The 22,861-nt window shown below is 45.5% G+C and overlaps 1 protein-coding gene across 19 annotated transcripts in view; it reads right to left on the reverse strand.

Moving 5' to 3' along the window:
* The window catches only part of LOC101791773 (SET-binding protein), a 323,956-nt gene that overhangs the window by 265,391 nt on the left and 35,704 nt on the right, over positions 1-22,861 (reverse strand). For 18 of the 19 annotated variants that reach the window (XR_005261408.2, XM_072030466.1, XM_072030468.1 and 15 more), the window contains one exon: positions 7,383-7,466. The exons of the other annotated variant lie outside the window; for it this stretch is intronic. Coding sequence is in view for 17 of the 18 variants with exons in the window: in XM_072030466.1 (XP_071886567.1) it covers positions 7,383-7,466 (84 nt within the window). In the remaining variant the exon portion in view is untranslated. The remainder of the gene's footprint in view (positions 1-7,382; positions 7,467-22,861) is intronic. 19 annotated transcript variants of the gene reach the window in all.

Raw genomic sequence — 22,861 nt, forward strand, 5'->3', positions numbered from 1 at the left:
AGGTGTCTTCCCTTCCAGAGGCACATTGGAGAAATAGCAATAAATGAAATCATCAGCAACAGAGCTCTCCAAAACTTCAGCCAGAATGTAGGTGGCTAGTCCCAATCCTTTATATAGCTTATGGTAATAAAAACCACACACCTGTTTATGTTTACATTCAAGAAAATGAAAATAAAGTTTCATTTTCACAGAAAGTTGCAATGGCATTAAGAGAAAACACAAAGCAAGACCAAAAAAAAAAAAAAAAAAAAAAAAGGTAATAAAGAAAAGAAAAAGATCCCAAATGTGGGAAAGGAATTTGCAGGTGGCTTCGTGCTGTTTCACACGTCCCTGAATTAGAGATAATGAGGAAACAAGTAGTAGAAACAAAAACCTGAGCAAGGTTGAGATAAAGTAACTGGGCTACAGTGTTAAAGATGAACTTTGGGCAGTGGCCAATTGCTGTTTCCTGTGAGAGCCACAGATCTCAGCAGTGAAAACAATAAACTCAATAAATCCCAGCAGCTGAAAAAAGTTTTCAAAGAATATGGTGCTGTAGGGGTTTCATTCCACGTTGGAATTTCATCAGTATCTCTAGGAATCTCCTACCTGGCTGTGTCAAGTGGTGTGGATATGACTGCAGTTCTCTTCAAACTTGGTTTCAGGGAATCATTGCTACAATCTAAAAGGGCTGCTGGTACAGGTACATTTCTGTTGGCATATGCTATTCACAAATTGTTTGCTCCAGTACAATCAGCATTACTATAGTTTCTGTGCCATTTATTGTCCAATACTGATGGAAGATTGGTTTCTCTAAACCTCCTACTCCAAATCCATGATAACTTCTTATGTTTTTTACTCGCCCAACATGAGGCTCAAGGAATTTGAGATAAGGATGATAGTTGAGAGAAGTAACGGGCAAAACATGGACTGGATTTTTTTTTTATGAATGTAATAGTTGTGAAGAATTTAAGAAAGCAGCAATTGTGAAGAATATCACAGAATCACAGAATTTCTAGGTTGGAAGAGACCTCAAGATCATCGAGTCCAACCTCTGACCTAACGCTAACAGTCCCCACTAAACATATATTTCATGTTAGTGTGGTAAAGGAACGAGGGGTGGTGTGTGTGTAAATTGTCCACCTCATCGGTGTTGTGATGATGTTATGTTTATTTTGGTGTGAGGAATTCTTTTTCTTTTTGAATGTAAGTGAAGTTTGTGAAGATTATGATGACTGTAAAGTAGGAGTATGTTGTGATTATTCTTAAATATGCTTTTCACAGAGGCAAGGGGGGATGTAGCAGGTTTACATGGCAAGGTTTTGGTAGCAGGGGGCCATAGGAGTGGCTTCTGTGAAAAGAATCTAGAAGCTGCCCCAAGAAAGAAAGAAAAAAAAAAAAAACAAAACAAAAAAAACCACGCTGCGCTTCATAGCAACTGGGAGAGTGAGAGGAGTGAGGAACAGCCTTGCAGGCACCAAGGTCAGTGAAGAAGGAGGGGGAGAGGTGCTCCAGGTGTTGGAGCAGAGGTCCCCTGCGGCCTGTGGTGAGGACCATGGTGAAGCAGGCTGTCCCCCTGCAGCCCATGGAGTACCACTGTAGAGTAGAGTTCCGCACTGCAGCCCCGCTGCCACAGTTATCACCATGGACACCCTCTCAGCAAGAACTAGAGGGAGTGCCGGAGTGGATGTCTCCACAGTAACAGATGCCATGTTGTGGGGTACTCACATTCATAAAATTCCATTGAACGTCAAAGGACCAATTGGGAATGACTGTAGTGTATTCCTAGGATGATCAAGTACAACTTTGACCAGATTATTTGTTTTGTCAGGGATAATTGATGCCGATTAAAATGGACAAATCCAAGCTATGGCTTGGACACGGCCTCCACCACTGTCAATACCAAAGGGAACTAGAATTGCTCAATTGATTCTTTTCTGAGCAGTAATCTGCAGGACTTGGTTCAAGAACAACTCCAACAAGGACATATTGTTCCAACAAACAGCCTATGGAATTCACCAGTGTTTGTTATCAAGAAGAAGAGTGGGAAATGGAGATTACTGCATGATTTTCAACGAATCAATGCAGTGATCAAGGACATGGGCTCCTTGAAGCCAGAAAACAAACAAAAAAAAAAAAAGAAAAAAAGAGAGAAAAAAGAGAGGAAGAAAAAAAAAAGAAAGGAGGAAAGAAAGGAGGAAAGAAAGAAAAACCTAGTACCTTTGAATATTGTATCAGACTCGCAGCATGCTGTGGGTGTCACTCAGCGCATTGAGAGGGCACATTTGAGACATATCCCAAAGGAAAACTTGTTTCTTAAATTTAAGGAGCTGTTATTTTTGGTAGAGCAGTGAGCGCACCCATATTGTATTATTCACATGCAGAGCCACACCATGTTACCTGGTATTTCTGCAGAGGGTAACGCACGCACTGACCCTGACCGCCCTGGTGCTTAAGGTGCTGGAGCAAGCACAGTTATCCCATGCCTTTTTCAATCAATCCGCCAAAGTCTTGGCAAAAAAAATCACTATATCAAACACTGACGCCAAATTGATTTCCAAACATGTCCTGACTGTCAACAACATGTTTCGACCCTGTCTTTAACAGTAAACCCTAGAGGTCTACTGTCCCTACAGTTACGGCAGACCAATGTAATGCATATTCCAGAATTTGGTTGCTTAAAATATGTTCACATGTCGGTAGATACTTTCACTCATGCTATTTGGGTGACAGCTGCAGCGGGTGAAATTAGTCACCATGTCCAGGCTCACTGCCATGTCGCTTTCGCAGCGCTAGGCATCCCAAAGGAAATAAAAACTGACAATGGCCCCGCCTATGGTAGTCACTCTCTTCAAACCTTTTTTTCAAACTTGGGGTATCCGACACATCACAGGCATTCCTCATTCCCCCACAGGGTCAAGCCACTGTTGAGCACACACATTGCACCTTGATAACACTGCTAAATAAACAAAGAGGGGGAGACACCCAGGAAACACCACAGAACAGGTTGGGAAAGGCACTTCACCTATCATTAACCTTTCCTCACAAAGAGGTACCACCCGTAATAAAACATTACAAAAGTATGAATTCCATGCTGTCATGGGTGCCACAATCAGAGCAAGCCTTAATGATGGTAAAAAAATTAAATACAGGTCTTTGGGAGGGACCCCATCCTCTAATAACTTGGGGTCAAGGGTATGCTTGTGTCTCCACAGGTCATGGACCAAGATGGGTACCAGCAAGGGGGGTAAGGCCATGGTTGGCCTCCTCCTCACAATCTCAGCTGTCACCGGTTATTGCCAGCCCTGGGTCTCCATCCAACCACGCTGCAATATCTGTGTCACCCTTGCCAACATGACAGGACAAGAATCGATGTGTCTGTCCCTGGCCAGTGCTAACGACCCGTTCGCAAAATGTCTGGTGGGGAACCCAGCAGATAACAAAAATTGGACTGTCTACTTGCTGCAAGCGCCCCTAGAGCCACAGGAATTAGATATCCTGGGATGTGTAACAGCAACAGCATGTGTAAGGTTTAATTGCTCGGACAAACACCAAATCATGAAACAAATGGTCAACACCACACTTGCTCCTTATTGCAATGCATCTCTTTGGTGTAATTATACAAAACTATAATAGCATCATTCTTTGTGCCAGAAGCCACTCTGCTCGACTATGGAGCGGACACCCCTAGGTGCACCCAGAGCATTTTCCTTGGAGGGGTCTCCACTCTCAGCCACTCACCACAAGAGTATGAATGAGAAGTGCAAGACACCTCTTTGCGTGATTGTGCTCTGCGAGGGAGATGCAACATCGCTGCAAAGCAACGTCCCTAGCACTTAGTGGCTTGTTGACTGATGTAGATTCTAGTAGGCACGCTACTTTACAATTGTAATTCTGCTTGTGATTTTCACCCTGTTGCTTATTGTACTTTGCTTATTGCAATGTCTGCAGTGCTTGATAAAAAAATCTATAGAAAGCATTCGGTTGGTTGAAAATAAAAAAGGGGGAATTGTGGGAAAGGAATTCACAGGTGGCTTCGCACTGTTTCACACGTCCCTGAATTAGAGATAATGAGGAAACAAGCAGTAGAAACAAAAACTTGATCAAGGTTGAGATAAAGTAACTGGGCTACAGTGTTAAAGATGAGCTTTGGGCAGTGGCTGGCTCGAGGCATGTGTCTGAGGGTCTCTAACCAATTGTATGACAGATTCGGGCGCGTGGACAGTGTGTGGGGCTACGGGGAAAGTATATGTAGTAGTGAACAAGGGCAATAAAGGTCTCCTGTTCAAGAGCCATCAGGAGTCCATGTCTTGCATACCTTCACCCAACAATTATGAAGGTAAATCTTTAAAATCTGAGACTGTGGGCAGGGAGGGAAAGACCTCAGCAAACAAAACTAAATCCAGTGCAGTGTTTTTCCACTTCACAAAGTGAAACGATCTGTTCCTAAAATAAGGCCTCCTTGGTTTTCTGGCAATTAGTGCCCTGAAAGATTAGCCTACAATCCTTGGCAAGCATTTGCCTTTTCCAACCAATGTCACCATAGAAATCTGTGTTTACCTACAAGGCCCAGGGGATAATTTATAAGCTGAGCTGAGGTCCTGCATTCACAGACAAATGTTTCACGCTGTCACCCACCCTCCTGTACAAACTTCCTCCCCATCCACCCACCTCCTGTCCCCTGAAGTCCTGGCAGCATCCTGCCAGAGGCATGACGGATGCACTTCGCAGCCTCTACATTAAGCGTTTGCCCAATAGTTTATGCTGATGTAGGAAAAAAAAAAAAAAGTTACTGAGGTGGACATCACATCATTAAGCATCTGAAGTTAGATTTCAGAAATTAACCAAATGCAAAGATGAATTCATTACTGTCCCACATTATGAGACTGAGATTATTTCTCCCTTCAAAAATCTATTGCACGCTCTATAATTAAATTATCGTGGTCAATGAGATTTAGATCCTACGCTCAGGATTTGTTAGAGATTATGTTTTGTAAACCTCTCCTACAATCGAGATGTTCCCTTCTCATTTTTTCATCTCCACTGGAAGAGGTTTGAAACTACTCTAGCCCTGTTGTAAATCGAGTGATTCAGCCAGTGTACATCAGAACACAAGAGTAAAATTGGTGAAAGTGTTTCATTTCTAAATTAATTTTCTCCTTATGCATTAGAACTTCAACATGAGAATATTAAGCTTGTATTTGTGAGAGTGGGAAGCTATGCTTTAAAGAAAATTCATATGAATCCTTGTCTCGATGGTGAACTGATAGTATGGTGCATGACAATGAATTCATTATTTAAAAATACTACTAAAAAAAAAGACTCAGTCTTCCAAAGCATTTATAAGTGTGTCCAGGATTCCTTACAACACAGCCTACCGCAGGATAGACAGATCAATTCTCAGATCTTCTTAGGTATTAACAAAACGAGGCTCAGGAACACCATTATTAATTAGGGTTGAAGAACATACATGTTGAAAATGAAACATTTTCCCTCATAAGAACTCAGTCTTTTTCCCATTGACAAATTATCTGGAGCTCCTCGAGCTTTGTGGATACTGAATTTGCTTCAGGTCTATACCTGGTCACAGTTGTTCACAAGCTGCACCAGAGACCCCACCACCAGTTACCTGATATTTGAGATCAGCTGCTTCCCTCTACCACACTGAATATTGGATGACACAGTATTTATGAAATACTTCTGCTCAAACCACTTTTTGTTTCATCTTCGGAACAAATGATCTCTGGATTCAAACCTCTCTTTAGTTACAAAGCCAGAAGGCAATAGCCACCAGAAACTTTGACTGGGACAAAACTCAGCTGGTCTGAAGACGTGCAAACCAGTCAGAAGAGCCCATCAGCTGGCTGTCATCCAGAGCATAGCCCATCTCGCTTCCAATGGCTGGTCCCTGCAAGTTGCCCCACTGACATCAATTAGACTAATTTTAGAATAAGGGGCCAATCAATGAATAATGGAACCTAGCCATCAGTTTTCAGTTTGTGAACAAGTTTTTACATGTCTATCATGAGTAACCTCAATAAGAAATGTTCTTTTGATGGTGTCACTTTGGAACAAAAGCATGCAACAAATGGCATGTTTCTCTAGCGCGTTCTCTGTAACAATCACACATCCAGGCAGCTAAACTTTGAGACCAAAGGTTGCGTGCATTTAGCCAGCAAGGAAGTGCAACAGTGTTTAAGAAAGGCATTGCCCGGAGCATATCATTATAAAGAAATAGAATTCATGAATAAACAAACCAGATGGAAATAAGCCAGATGAATAAACATGAATAAACAAACCAGATGGAAATTTCATCCCTAGAGTTCTTTAAAAGACATTTAGATGTAGAGCTTAATGATATGGTTTAATGGAGGACTGGTTAGTGTTAGGTCAGAGGTTGGACTAGGTGATCTTGAAGGTCTCTTCCAACCTAGACAATTCTGTGATTCTGTGAAGTCAAGCTAGGGCATTCACAGCTCCTAGTGCAATGAAACCCTGATCTTGCTCAAAAGTTTTTTTCTTACAAATAACAAATGCAAAAACATTAACATTGTATCATTGTCAACTGTGAAATGTGTTCATCTGATTTGTGTCAATATGGAACAATGCTAGGGCCGCATGGTATGATGAATGTGACCTTCTGTCTTACATACCCTTGTATAACCACAAGTCTAAGAAAAACAGAGGGGTTAATGTATATAGTTCTTGTATCTTGCAAAGGAATGTTTTAGCAATTAGTGTCACTAGAGAGCTTGAAGGGAAATGTATTTGTAGGCTTTTCCTTGAAGTCTCTGATATCTGGGGGGTTTCAGAATAACTGCTTACTATTATGACTATTGCATGGGACACTATGCAAGTCTCTGATATCTGGCCAGATTAAGGAGAAGGGGAGAGCTGAAGAACGACTAAAAGACAAAGCTTGCAGGGGATGCTGCACAAGTCTCTGACATACAGCCAAGTTGGACAAAGGAGAAGGACAAGAGGGAGGAAGACTATGAGACTTAAGCATGAGAGACCCCCAGAGGGCCCACCGGAGACTGATATGCATGCTCCAGTAGGAGGGTTTGGATTCCAGAAACTAATTATAATAACCCTGTTTTTTTTTAGAAGTAGTAATGAATATGTATTAGCCTAGGAGCATAAAAATCAGCTGCTTGATGTAACTAGTGTGCGTCTTGGTGGAGCAGAGACTCCCGGCGCACCCAGCGCTGTTTGCTTACCTCTATTCCTTTAATAAATTGTAAACTTTGATTATAGTCCTATTTTGAAGACTGAGCCATTTATAACACAACCATGCCAGAATCCATTTGCATCCAAAAACCCCAATATGCAATAGTACAGTTCAAATCAAATATTAACATATTCTTTTATTTCTCTACTAGTTAAAGTACAGATTGACTGACCTGATCTGAGTCTTTCACTTGAGCATTTTTCCCTTTTCTGCAACCACAACTCATGAGCAGTTTCACATCTCTGATGACTTTTCCCTACAAGAGAGAAGGCAAGAAAAATATCACCACAATCTGAACAACCAAAGAACAAGATGTTTTATGATGAGAAGCATGGCAAGAAAGGGCATTAGGAAAACCTGTGGACTCATCCTGCACTGCTGGTAGATGCCCTTTCATGACACAGTAGCTCCCAAGCTGCTAAGGAGACTTCCCCAATCACTGCATCAGGAAAGTCACACAGGGGCAGAAGGAAACCAAGGTGTGTAGAAGAACACAATGGGAATATGCACAAACCAGGCTGAAAAGGAACAGGTTATTTTAGCCCAATGTTATGTATGTTATCATAAACATACATGAACAGGAACAAATCAATCATGTTCAGGGAGCACAACTGCCAAAATGGAATGGCTTGAGGCAAAGCTCATATACCAGCATTCATGTTCCTCAGACAGTGCTAATTTGTTTCTAGTGTAGCTAGCTTTGGCAAAATGAAGACCTACAGGTATAACTTACCCACATTTGGGCAACTGGTCCATATAACCACCAGCAAATACTTGCCAGGAATTCAACAACCCACCCGCAATATTTCCATCTGCATCCACAACATCCATGCTGTGCTTTGTCCAGGGGAGATCTCCAGAGAAACAGAGTCCCCTCAGCCTCCCTTTGCCTACAGTCAGCAGTTTGGGAAATAAGCTGAGTCCAGCCAACTCCTTTTCACTGCCAACCCATCAGGTTGATTGAGCACGGTCTGAGCAGCGGGGTCCTCACGATACCCTGGTTCTTTTCTAGCAATCATTTGGATCACTTCAGATCTTCACCAAAGTTTTTGGGGGGCTTATCAGGACCTGATAAAACTTGATAAGTCCCCATGGCAGAAAGGGGCTGAGATTCTAGGTTTGGACACAATGCTGCTTGAGCTCAAACAATAACACAGACAACTGAGTCCCCATAAACCCATCATATTTACACACTTTCTCACAGACATGCACCAAGACATCACCTTCCCCCCCCCAACTTTTGCTGTCTGCAGCTGAAAAATAAACACTCTCAGCATCGTCTGGGCAACAGAGGGAGAGTTGCAAGATTTCATCAGGATTACTTTATATGGAAAAGAAGACCACAACATTAAAGTGGTTAATGAGTTTAGCCAAGTGGAAGCGCTCTGCCCTAAATGATGAGGAAGGGAAAGAGCATGATTAGAAGAAATTGCAGCCATTGCTCAACACCAGGGCACAGCAGAGAGCTGACCCTCAGTGGCAAGAATTACAAACAGGCAGATAAACTTCAGGACACCTTGGGAGGGCCAGGTGTGGTGGGGTCTCTCACTCGGTGACCTCAGTATCCCATAAGCTCCAGGAAGACCAGATGATATGCAAAAGTTATCCTTCCTCCTCTTCCCCAAAAATACACTGAAAAATACGATGCAGAAAAGGCTGTGCCTACTCCTTCGGTGATTCAGTATGAAGCATCTTAAATTCTAAAAGTGTTCTCAAGAAAGAAACAAACTAAAATTTAAAGCAATTGTATTAAATTATTACATTAGAAATGGGAAGCCAAGGTACAGGGAGAGACTCTTTTGTCTAAGCAAAGGAGCCTTTTTAGACACCTGGAGTATCTGAGACAAGTTAGAGACAACAGGACCTAAGGGAGACCCAACACTTTTCCTGAAAGACAGATGATAGATGGGCAGGATACCTCAGGGTGCCTACAGCAAAGCACATACCTGTGTTTAGGCACTGGATCCATGCATCACTAGCTGTTGGTCACCTTGTCCCAGTACCCACTGCAAAGTCACTACACAGGAAAAGATTCTCTAGGCCTTTTTATAACATAACCCAAAGAAAAAGTCCCATTTTTAGACCCTTCTCTGGCTCCTGGGATACACACCCAACCAGCCTAATTTCATGGCAAACCAATGTTTTCCTGTAAGGTTGGAAGTATCACCAGCTTTATTTAACAGAGAAAAATCACGAGATGCTGATCACAATCACTTAGACAATCAAGACCTTAGGGGGAATATTAACCCAAAAATTGACAGTGCGTTTGGATTTTTTTTCTTGACAATACAAGAATTCAGGGGCTTTTCCAGTCCCTAAAAAAGCAATCAAAAAACATCTCACTGGCTGAATAATCCCATCTCCTTCCCCATCTGCAGATGCACCTCTCTTAATGGGCATCGCCTGAGTTAGCTACTACCTCCACCTTTTTAGGAAAACCTTTTATGAACAGACGCTTAATTTGGTGATAGGTGCCTAACATTAGGCAACTAAGTTGAAAGGCAACAACAACAAAAAAAAAACGTATGGACATTTGCAGCCAGTCACAACTCCGTTTAAGAGCAGATAGAGGCCTTGTCATTCAGGGGTTTCCTCACCTACATCAGGCAGTTCAGTGGGGATAGGGAAAGGGGCTTCTGTTTGGATGCTTCTGTCTGGAACTAGATCAGAAGAAAGCATGCTTTCCGCAGCACACGCCTTATGTTACATTAAACATGCATATGCAACTTCAGCTTTTATTCAGCAATCTGAAACAGAGCCCTCCAGGGTGCTAAGGGTCAGTGAGTTTTTGTTTATTTGTGTGTTATTTTAAAGTTTCTAGTGTACAAGGAGTTTGTTAGGAGGGCTATCCTGATGTGGTTGTTGCCTCCTAACATATCCCTCCCTGCTCCGTCCAGCAGCACAGCCCTGTGCTCCTGATGCTTGCAGGGGAGGGAGAAGAGCTTCATCTCACCAGGTGCTACAGAGAAGTAAAGCAAAGAACAACTCACGGGTTGAGATAAGGATAATTTAATTAAAGGGAAATAATAATAATAATTAAATAAAGACTACCATGAACTAAACAATTTAACTAAGGGGAAATAAAGAGGGAAAGGGGAAAAGGGAGGGGAAAAGGGAAAATAAAAAGAAGGGAGGAAAACAAACAAACAAAATAAATGAAGGCTATATGGAAGTCCAGAAGAAAGAAATTACTCTCTACTTCCCACAAATGAGGGATGATTGACCACGTCCTTGAAGCAAGGCCTCAACGCACGCAGCCGGTGTTCGAGAGGAGGACCGACGTCTTCTCAACGAGAGCCCACCCCTCCCCTCTTCTTCCTGTTTCCACCTTTTATTGCTGAGTGTGACATCACATGGTATGGAATATCCCTTTGATTGGTTTAGGTCAGCTGCCCTAGTGATGTTTCTCTCCTCACATTTTGCCCACCCCCTAGGAGGGTTAGAGAAAGGCCCAATACTGTGCCACTGCTGCTCAGCAGTAGACACAACACTGGTGTGATAACACTGCTGTTCCAGCTACAAGTACAGAGTACGGCACTGTATGGGCTGCTGCCGGGAAAGTTAACATCCCAGCCAGACCCAGTACACCCGCTGGCTTCACCATTCTCCTCGCACCACGGGCTCCAGCAGTTGGCCAAAGTTTGCAGGGGAAAAAAAAGGAGGGGGGGGAGGGAAATAATAATAATAATAGGGTTAATTATCTCAGCTTCACAGGTGACAGGAACTGATCTATCACCAGTTTTAACAGCCTGTGGTCGAGACACACTGAACTGCGTCACCCAGAAGTGAAATGAGGGCCAGTCACAACTCGCTTCATGCCAGTGGCCCCAGAGCACACATGGCTCCCCAGCGGTGCCAGCCCTGTTTAAAAGAGTCAGACACAATGAGCTTGGTTTCACTTGGTGGCAAGCACCCAGCTCACGTGCTCCAAGCCCCACAAGATGAGCACCCAAAGCTGACCCTTCTGAGAGGTGACAAAGTCACACAAAGCAGGTTTTACACATCCCAGGGTTCAGCAAGCTGCATTAGGGTTGTCCTCCCACTCTCCCAAGTCTGTGGCCAGACGGGTGGGCCCAGATCAGCAGCACCATGTCACTCGCCTTGCAGCCACCAGCAAGGCTGCCTGGGCTTTACAACTATCGGGACTCTACCTACTTGGTTCACATCAGATTTCGCTGCGTTTGAGCAACAGCCACTGAAAACACTGGCAGCAGCCTCACCCCCAAGGCACTAGCGCAGCCGTTCTCTTGCACCTCCAAAGACCTCTGAGCAACAAAGCTGAAAATCCTTCCAGAAGGGGGACAGTGCCAGCAGCTGCCAAGGTCTGGCACACACAGCATCACCTTTAAATGCCCACAGCTTTGCTCCTGCCTCACCAACCAGGGCCAGGCACACACACAGCCATGCCTCACACTTCCCTGGAATGACATGGGGTTGGGGTTTCTCCGTCTCTACAGCTTTGCAATGCCCTTAGAACATCCCCCAGATGAAAACAGGATGTACAGCAAGAGTCACTGAGACTTGGGCCCTGGAAACCTGTGGAAGGACAAAGCTTCCAACGTGGGCTTTCCTTTAATCTTCCTGCTGCAGCAGCCTTGTTCTTCTCAGAGAAGCACTTCTCTGAGAGCTCTTGGTGGAGATGAGCTCAGCAGCACTTCACAGCCTCTGTGCTGTTCTTCTTCTCCTGCCTTGCACCACCAACACAGCTTTCCCACGATACCCACAGCAATTGTCATCCCTGAGCAGGCATGACAAGTATGTAAGGGAGGTGACACCATCCTTCTGACTCCTTCGCCATCCATTCAAATATCCCAGCATTTTCAGACCAGGAGAGAGCTTTTTTTAGCAGCACTTCTTCCATGCTCAGGATCGGTGCATCCCGAGGAACAGGAAATCGGGGAAGGGGGGCAGGAAACCCGCATGGATGAGCAAGGAGCTCATCTATAAGATCAAAAGGAAGAGGATGGTCTATGAAATGTGGAAAAAGGGCCTGTCCTCTTGGGAGGAGTATAGAAGGGTTTTCAGGGCCTGCAGGGACGCGACAAGGAAGGCTAAAGCCCACCTAGAGATGAGGCTTGCAAAAGAGATAAAGGATAATAAGAAGGTTTTTTTCAAGTATGTAAACAGCAAGAGGAAGACTAGGGATAATGTGGGTCCCTTGCTGAATGAGGGGGGTGTCCTGGTCATGGGAGACACTGAGAAGGCAGAGATACTGAATGCTTTCTTTGCTTCAGTCTTTGCTTCAAGGACACTCCCCCAGGACTACTTGACCCAGGCAATAGGACAAAGGGTTTGGGAAATGGAGGGCTCCCCCCTGGTGGACGTGGGAGTGGTTCGGGAGCGTCTGAGTACACTCAACGCACACAAATCCATGGGTCCCGATGGGATGCATCCACGTGTGCTAAGGGAGCTGGCAGATGTGATCGCCGAACCGCTCTCTATCATCTTTGAAAGGTCCTGGAGAACGGGTGAGGTGCCTGAAGACTGGAGGATAGCCAATGTCACTCCGGTCTTCAAGAAGGGCAGGAAGGAGGATCCGGGAAACTACAGGCCAGTCAGGCTCACCTCTGTCCCTGGAAAGGTGTTGGAACAGCTTGTTCTGGATGCCATCTCCAAGCAATTGGAAGAGAAGAAGGTTATGAGGAATAGTCAGCATGGATTCACTGAGGGGAAGTTGTGCTCAACCAACCTTGTTGCCTTCTATGATGGCATCACCAGCTGAGTAGATGAGGGGAGAGCAGTGGATGTCATCTACCTTGATTTTAGCAAGGCTTTTGATACTGTCTCCCAGGACATCCTACTAGCAAAGCTGAGAAAGTGTGGGATAGAGGAGTGGACGGCAAGGTGGGTTGAGAACTGGCTGACTGGCTGAGCTTAGAGGGTGGTGATCGGCGGAGCAGAGTCTGGCTGGAGGCTTGTGACTAGCGGTGTTCCCCAGGTGTCGGTGCTGGGTCTGGTCTTGTTCAACATCTTCATCGATGACCTTGACGAGGGAATACTGTCTGCCCTCAGCAAGTACTCCGATGACACAAAGCTGGGAGGAGTGTCTGACACGCCAGAAGGCTGTGCTGCCATTCAGTGAGACCTGGACCGGCTGGAGAGATGGACAGCAAGAAACCAAATGAGGTTTAATAAGGGCAAGTGTAGAGTCCTGCACCTGGGCAGGAACAACCCGAAGTATCAGTACAGGCTGGAGGACGACCTGCTGGAGGGGAGCTCTGAGGAGAAGGACCTGGGGGTCCTGGTGGACGACAGGTTGACCATGAGCCAGCAGTGTCAAGGGAGGTGATCCTCCCCCTCTACTCTGCCCTGGTCAGGCCTCACCTGGAGTACTGTGTCCAGTTCTGGGCTCCCTAGTACAAGAAAGACAGGGATCTCCTGGAAAGAGTCTAGCAGAGGGCCACAAAGATGATACGGGGCCTGGAGCATCTTCCCTATGAGGAAAGGCTGAGAGACCTGGGTCTGTTCAGCCTGGAGAAGAGAAGACTGAGAGGGGATCTCCTCAGTGTATATAAATATCTGAGGGATGGGGGACAGAAGGATGTAGCCAACCTCTTCTCAGTGGTTTGTGGGGATAGGACAAGGGGCAATGGCTGCAAGTTAGAGCACAGGAAGTTCTGCACCAACATGCGAAAGAACTTCTTCACGGTGAGGGTGACGGGGCATTGGAACAGGCTGCCTAGGGAGGTTGTGGAGTCTCCTCTGGAGATATTCAAGGCCTGTCTGGATGCCTACCTGGGCAGCCTGCTCTGAGGAACCTGCTTTAGCAGGGGGGTTGGACCCGATGATCTTTCGAGGTCCCTTCCAACCCCTACAGTTCTGTGATTCTGTGATTTTGTGGCCACCTTTGCTATCACCCTGCACGAGGTAAGGCATGCAATGCATCCTGCAGTGGTGCTGCTGAGCTTCATAGCTACTTATAAATTGAAATCACTGCTGTTTTGCACTACTTTTGCCTACTAAGTAACAAGCCCTGGGGGACATAGCAATTTTATTTTTTCTAGAGCTATAGTTCACTCTTTAACCAAGAAGAAAACGCATATAGCACCACAATGGTGAACCCTTAAAAAAAAGGAAGTGGGGGTGCATAAGTGACATTGAAATGAACAACATATTCAGCATTTAAGGTTTTTATGCTGTTCTGCAAGTGTGATGAAAAGTCTTGAGGAAACTATGCCCAAGAGCCCACAGAGGAACGCAGTAGAGGGGGAGAGCAAAAGTGGGGAACAGAGGGAAATGGGAACTGAACCCAAGATGGAGGCAAGCAGCAGTACAACAGACAGCTGGTGTTTGGGTGGTGGTAAATCACCCTGAAATGAGCCTCTTCCCTCAGCTCAATGAGGCCTAAACAACAAAGGAAGGCACAGCTTGCAGCCGGACAGCCTGCTAGCCAACCACAGACACACATGACAGCTTCATTCAGGAGCCTGGAATCAATACAAAAGCTTCAAAAGCAATCCGACATCCTGTGACCTCAAACAACGCACCAAATCTTCTCAGAACTGGAGTCCCAAATGAGGGGGAGCAGCATTCAAGGGAGATCAAACTGCAGGGCTGGCATTGAAAGGGACTAAAAAGGAGAAGAACGTTCCCAGTTTATTAATGGTGGGGTCTGGCCGGCTGCATCCCAGCCGCCATAGGTTACATTCATTGAAGGGCAGTGCTTTGCACATATTATGCAGAGACCAGCCAGTATGTGTGCCTGTATGCGCGAGCATGCCCCTCACTTTCAAGAGATCAAGGTGTGCCTTTCTGCTTAGCACTGTTGTCTTCATCAGAAATTCCTCCTGTGTGAACCACAAACATGTTTTTTTTCCACTTGAGCAACTGTATGGACACAGATGCGCGCATGCCCTCGCACATATGTATGCTCGCTCTCAGCCTTGAGCCTGAAAAGCATAAAAGAACACAGGCAGGCTGTTTCCCAGGAAAAAAAAAGCCCAGCCTTTCCCATCTGAGTAATCCCCCTTCCCTCCTGGCCATGCTTTTAGCTCTCTCACACACAATCTACTACAAAAGGCTGAAGAATTACAGATGGTTGCCACTGCTGACAGTTTGCTCCATAAACACTTGCATGCACTTATGAGCTGTAAAGGACCTGGTCCCACATAACAGCAAAGCCCCAAAGTACAGAAATAGAAAAAAGAAGGACTTCAGCCCTGTGAGCTGCCCCCTCCAGATGGCATTGGCCCCTCTAAGGTAATTTCACCTGCAACCTCTGTCACACAGCACCACATAAAAACGGCGCCCTTGCCCCATGCATGTGGCACCAGCAAAAAAAAGGCCAAGCAAATCCTTTTTATCAGCTTACCTTTGAAGGTAGGTGGATGTGTAGAATATAGAAACAGACACAAAAAGAGAAGAGGATAAATACCATTTGCAAAATTAGTTTGGATTTTCCTGTCCTAATTATCTTCTTTTCAACTGCCACATATTTGAAAGAGTCAGACCTTGCAAGTTTTCTCCTCCTCAGCTGCAGAGCCCAAGACAGAGCACTTGCATTAGGAGGTCAGACTTGAAAAACACTCCTTTTTTGTGCTGAAATGGGAGTAGATGAAGAAGTGTCAACGTCCAATCAATTTTGCTTTTAAAGCGTCACACTGATCTCATATTCAGAACAAATACGATGGTAGGAGCTAGTAATCTCTATCAGAACTGAAGAAACTTAGGTGTACTGAAACTGAAAATAAAAATTGCAGTGGGTTTACGTGGCAAGGTTTTGGTAGCAGGGAGCCAGAGGGGTGGTTTCTGTGAGAAGGATCTAGAAGCTGCCCCATGTTTGGGAAGAGCCCCATTGTTTTCCAGAGCTGAGCCAATAAGCGATGTTGTTTTGCGCCTCTGTGAGAGCATATTTAAGACAGGGAAAAAAAAGCTGCGACACACAGCAGCTGGGAGAGTGAGGAACGGCCTTGCAGGCACCGAGGTCAGTGTAGAAGGAGGGGGAGAGGTGCTCCAGGCACCGGAGCAGAAGTCCCCTGCGGCCTGTGGTGAGGACCATGGTGAAGCAGGATGTCCCCCTGCAGCCCATAGAGTGCCACGGTAGAGCAGGGTTCCATGCTGCAGACCGTGGAGGAGACCACGGTGGAGCAGGTGGCCCTGCACCGACGGAGGCTGCCGCCTGTGGAAGACCCCTGCCCGAGAAGATTCCGGGCCGGACCTGTAGCCCGTGGAGAGGAGACCACACAGGAGCAGGTGACCTGGCAGGAGCTGCTGCCCGTAGGGGAGCCAGGTTGGAGCACTTTTCTCCTGAGGGATGGACCCCATGGTACGGACCCATATCTGGAGCAGTTCTGGAAGAGCTGCTGCCTGTGGGAAGCCCACGCCGGATCAGTTCATCAAGGACTGCATCCCATGGGTGGGACCCCACAGCACAGGGGACAAGAGTGACCGAGAAGGAGCGGCAGAGAAGAAGTGCTGTAGACTGACCATAACCCCCATTCCCCCTTTCCCCTGCGCCGCTCGGGGGGAGGAGGTGGAAGAGGGTGGATGGGGGGGAAGGTGCTTTTGGTTTCTTTCCTTTGTTTCTCACTTCTCTAGCTTGTTAGTAATGAGCAATAAATCTTACTACGTTCTTATGCTGAGTCTGTTTTGCCTGTTACAATAATTATTGTGTGGTTTTCTCGTCCTTATCTCAACCCTTGAGCCCTTTTCACATATTTTCTCCCCATTCCTCCTTGAGGAGGGGGAGTGAGAGAGCGGCTGTGGTGGAGCTCAGCTGCCCACTCGAGCGGAACCACGACAACAATAAACATTCCCTATGTTATATATGGAGTGGTAATTCGTTTCAAGTAAATGGTTAATATTAATAAAGAAGGGGGAGATGTGGGAGTGTGGCCATTGGGGTCAGCAAGCCCCATGGTTGAGATAACATTAGACTCTTAATGATGAGGCCATCAGGAATATAAAAGAGTTTAGAGGGAACAAAGAAGGGTGATTCAGGAGACTCCATGCAGTCTCTGGTTTCTTGTTCTCCAGATGGTTCTCTTGTTCTCCAGCCCTTAAGGCATAGATGTTTCTGGGTGTTTGCTGTTGTTACATTCAAAGTTGTCTGACCAATGAAAAGTTGTTTTGAAAAGAACTGCTGTGGAGAGAAGGGTATAAGAGGGGAGCCTGCCCTCAAGATAAAAAAGGCAGCACAATGAAGTTACATCAATAAAGAAGCAGGAAAAAGAAGTGAAGAGGAAAAGGCTGGCAGAATGGAGACCAGGACGGGAGCAGGCACTTTGATTGCCTCATGAAGACAGGTTTGGCCAAACTCAGCAAACTGCTCAGAGAAGCTCGTACAGAAAGTCGCTGGAAACAGGCGCACTGGAGCTGGAGAGAAGCTCAATCTGAGAGAAGCGGACCTGTGCACACAACTGCCCCTCGCTGGTAATGATTAAGGAGGTATTGGGGAGGCAAGGACAATCCCCAGACATGGACTGTATATCTCGAAACAAGACACTGGAACTCATGATAAGGAAGCGGCAGACGGACAGAGAAACAAATGTAAGGACTATAAATCTCAAAACTGGACATTGGAATTCATTATAAAGATACAACAACTGGAAGAATTAGCAACAACCAGCTCTCGCAATTAAGAAACGTGCCAATTCAGCAGATTCCTGACCAAAGGTGAAAAGTACACTGTGAGGAAGACTCGGGGTCTTCCTCCCAGAGACCCCTGCCCACGTCCCAAAGACCCCTGCCCACAATTCTTGGGAGGCTCTACGCAGGCGCAAGGTGCCAAAAGGCTAATTAGCATGAGAAGCGAGGGAAGGTGGGGATAGGTAATGCATATGTATAGGTGCTTGTAGAATATTGATAGTTTGATTGTATAAATTCAAGACTGCTTTCCGCTTTGGGTATGCACGATAGGTGGAGAGATCCCCCGTGCATCCAGCGCTGCAATAAAGAATATACCACTTAAAGGAATTTCGGCTTCGATCTTTGAATCAGTAAGCAGTTGCGCATTATGGGGAAGCATACGTCCTTAGGAACAAAGACTGTCCTGGTAACCTTACAGCTCATTCTCCTTATTAACAATCGGACAGTTTGAGCCTGAAATATGGGACCAAACTGAGGTCAAGGTGTGGGACTCTGCAACTAAAAACAACAAGGCTGCAGTGGGATTGCTTGGCACCTGGTGAGCAGTCTCTGAGGCCTTAAAGAGCCATGTGGAGCCACAATCACAAACGTGTGGCTTGCCAGACAGTGAGGGAGCTGCAGGCTCCTTTACTGATCCGACTGCTACGCCATAGCCATGGGCCCCTCTGCTGCTACAGCCATCGCAAGCCTTTGCTGTTACGCCCCCTGTTGACCTGGACGTGTCTTTTGACACAGGCCTATTGGCCTTGAGAAGGAGACAACTTAAAGCAAGACACTGTTCAAAAGGAATGGAAAATGGAGACTTAAGTCATGGAACTTAAAGGATTGTTTGTTACCTATCCTGATTGTATATATGTATAGGCATACTCGGGTTTTTATGTAAAGCAATGTTCTGTATACATGTATTTAGAATGTTTGATGTGTGTGCATGTTGGTGGAGTGTAGACTCCCCGCACACCCAGCGCTGTTTACTTGCCTTTTATACCTTTTATAGCTTTTAGAAATATTTGTTTTATAAATATTACAAAATTCAGATTGAATTGAGACCTCATTTATAACACCTAGGACGTTATTTCAACAGGTTTTTTTTTCCTCAAAAGACTGAAAACAGTACTAAGGCTCCACAAAAACAAAAAACAAATAAAAAAAACACTAAGACAAGATGAGGTGATATTCAAACCCCACGCAGGAAGACTGTAGAGGTCCCCACCTGTTTTAACAGCAAAACAAAAAGCCTTTCTATTATCATTCATATAAAGAGGAAAACTGCAGCCAGCTTGGGCAGGTGCTGTGCTGAGTCTGGCTGGGATGTTAACTTTCCCTGCAGCATCCCTTAAAGTGCTGTGCTCTGCACTTGTAGCTGGAACAGCACTGGTCTCACTCCAGTGTTGTGTCTATTGCTGCACAATGCTGGCACATTGCTGCCAGGGCAGCTGACCTAAACCGACCAAAGAGATATTCCATACCATATGGTGTCACACGCAGCAATAAAAAGTGGAAAAGGGGAAGGGGCGGGAACTCTTGTGGTGAAAGTGTCTATCCTCCCAAACAACCATTACATGTATTGAGGCCCTGCTTCCCAGGACATGGCCAAACATCGCTCACTGATGAGAAGTAGAGAGTAACCGCCTTTTTTTTTTTTTTTTCCTCCTCTGTGCTTCTGCACAGACTTTGCTTTTTTTTTTTCCTCCCTCTTTTCCCTCCCCCCCCCTCCCTTTTCCCTTTAATGAAAACATCCTTATCTCAAACCTTGAGCTGTCTGTGTCATCTTTTCTCCCCCTTCCTCTTTGAGGAGGGAGAATGAGAGAGCAGCTGTGGTGAAACTCAACTGCCCACCTGAGTAAAACCACCACAGGTGCCCAAACGTGGTAATTGAGAGGTTGGAAATGATGGAGGGCTGCAACAATTTGTAGCAATGCCAAAGGAACAGAGTCTGCAGGGATCAGATGGTGAAAGATTCAAGGTTAAGTTTGATGGTGGGATAACAAGGCTGAAGTCTTTCATTTTCAAATGTGTTTTTCTTCTCATTACAGAATTGTCTAGGTTGGAAGAGACCTCAAGATCATCGAGTCCAAACACTAACAAGTCCCCCACTAAACCATATCGCTAAGTTAACATCTAAACGTCTTTTAAAGACCTCCAGGGATGGTGACTCAACCACTTCCCTGGGCAGCCCATTCCAATGCCTAACAACCCTCTCAGTGAAGTTCTTCCTAATATCCAAACTAAAACACCCCTGGCACAACTTTAGCCCATTCCCCCTCGTCCTGTCACCAGGCACATGGGAGAACAGACCAACCCCCACCTCACTACAGCCTCCTTTAAGGTACCTGTAGAGAGCAATAAGGTTGCCCCTGAGCCTCCTCTTCTCCAGGCTGAACAAACCCAGCTCCTTCAGCCGATCCTCGTAGGACTTGTTCTCCAGACCCCTCACCAGCTTCGTCGCCCTTCTCTGGACTCGCTCAAGCACCTCCATGTCCTTGTAGCGAGGGGCCCAAAACTGAACACAGTACTCAAGGTGCAAGCTCACCAGGGCCAAGTACAGGGGGACGATCACTTCCCTGGCCCTGCTGGCCACACTGCTTCTTATACAAGCCAGGATGCCGTTGGCCTTCTTGGCCACCTGAGCACACTGCTGGCTCATATTCAGCTGACTATCAACCAATACTCCCAGGTCCTTCTCCGCCTGGCAGCTCTCCAACCACTAATCTCCTAGCCTGATGTCATAGAAAAAGTTCTTTGTGCAGGCATGGAGCACAACCATGGTCCAGGGCTGTCTATGTTCTGCCAACAGGTCTTGATATTTTCAGACCTAATTGGTTTGTAGAGGTTTCCAACCCCACCAAGGGCAAGCATGGAGCTCACAGCTGAATCCCATCCACAGGCATGCAGAGCCAGGGTCCTACTCCACCACTCCGGATGCTGACCGGACAGTTTTCAGAGATGGAAGCAGGTACCAAGGAACCCCAAACTTCACTGAACATCAACAGGAATAAAACTTCGAGTTCCCAAACACATTTGGCAACTACATCTCAATGCACTTTTGATGCAAAATTAACACATTTATAAAAACTAAGAAAAATCAACCACCGCCAGCCCATCTCCAAAACTCACAATTCATCAAAATGAAGCCAGTAAGCTTCACACAAACACAATTTAGTTCAATTAAGTGTAATTTTGTCCCTAAATCACTGAGATACATTCAGGGCAAGGCCCACTGTAGTGTCCCTCAGAAAAACCCAAAGCGCATGACCTGTGTGAACAGACAGCAAGAAGTTCATAGCTAACATTTTAAATTCAAGAAGTAAAACAGGAGAAAATGAACACCAAAAGAGGGAAAGTGAACAACTGCAAAATACATCACTACTAAGCTGCCTTTCATTTTGTTTTGTGTCAATTTACTTTTTTTTTTTTTTTTTTTTTAACAAAACCTACAGCCTTTTCCCTCAAAGAAGCCCACAGTCATCTGCCATCAGCAGTGTGTAAGCATGATGCACCTGCAGATGCAGAGGCACGCACACTCCTGCATGCCTACACAAACAGATGCACAAAGAAAAACCACTATGGGCGATGTGATTCTTTTGCAGCTGGGAGGACTTCTCCCTGTCCCACCTCCCAGTGGCCTACGGGAGGGCAGTGAGGTGGAAATCGGACCCTCCTCCTCCTCCTTCGAGGACAGATATCTCCATCTTTCCTCCCTGTCTGCAGCTGAAAAGACTTCCTAGACAAGCTGACACAGAAACAGCTAATTTACGGTTTTGTATCAGGAATGCGGCCAGGGCTTCAAGCCCTCTGCACCCCAACTCCCTCAGCTGGGCTGCTTCATCCCCCAAAAGGGTCGCCCCTTCTTCCTGCTCCTCCCCTCCTTTTATAACTTATCTCCCTTCAAGCGACTTCCCAACAGGAGCCAAAATTAAACAGGCTGCCCATATGCCATGGCTCACTTGTCTGTTCTCCTCGCTGCCATTTGGCCTATTTGCTTAGCCGGGGGGGGGGGGGGGGGGGATATAATGTGTAGGAGGGAAGAAGAGGGATAAAGCCAGACACAATGAGAACGAGGAGGGAGGTGATGATACCGTCTCTCACATCTGCTCCTTGGCCAGACTCCCAGATAGATCAGTAATGGAGAGCAGCAGAACCAGCAACAATTAACCCAAACACACTCCTGTTTATTTAACCTGTTCAGAGGGATCAGCTTATGTACTGCTCCCCTGGCACCGTGCTCCAGCAAGGAGCTTCCCACTGAGAAATCCCAGCCAGAGGAGGCAAATGGAGAGCTCCTCTCCAGACTCAGGCTGGAAAAGAAGAAAAAAAAAAAACAACACACACACACAAAAAAAAAAAAAAAAAAAACTGCAGAATACAATTGTGCTGAGGCTTTTTTTTTCTTTCAATACAGCAACACAAGCAGATAAGCAAGGATGTAATTGGGTGTGGGGGGAGTTGCAGGTCTGCCCTGGTTTTGATACATACCAGTATCAAAATCAGAAGAAAAAAGAGATACCAAAAAATAAAAATCAAAATGATCCTGAAACACCCAGTTATTTCTGCATTGCTTTCCTAAACACACACAAGTTTCAAACCTTACAAATTGTTGAGTGCAGAGATAATTTTAGAAGAAAAAAGTAAAGAGGGAAGAGCTCAAGAAACTGCATGGCCAACCATCAAAGATTTGTGCCAGGCTGGGGAGAAAGCAAAGCTGTGGGATAGCAGAAATTTCATGTTTTCCAAGCAGAAATTACAACCTCCAGATTAAAAAGGACAAAACTTAACTTGGAAAATAATTAAAAAAAAAATAAAACTGCAAAGCTATTTTCTGAAAAGGGGGTAAGAAAACTGCATTTGCAACCCCTTTTACTGCTATTTTTTCTTAATTTGCAATGACACATTGCTTACAATTGAAAAGGCTGGTGCATGTGGTGATAAGAAATTTAATTGCATTCCAGTCCTTTTACCCAGTTGCATGTATATTTACCTACAAGAAACAGAAGCAGAATTCAGAATTGTGTTTGGCTGCAGAGTGCAAACTGCGAGTAGTAGAGAAGAGTGTGTGCAAAAACATGT

Source organism: Anas platyrhynchos, chromosome W (genome assembly GCF_047663525.1).
Source record: "Anas platyrhynchos isolate ZD024472 breed Pekin duck chromosome W, IASCAAS_PekinDuck_T2T, whole genome shotgun sequence".
Taxonomy (NCBI): Eukaryota; Metazoa; Chordata; class Aves; order Anseriformes; family Anatidae; genus Anas; species Anas platyrhynchos.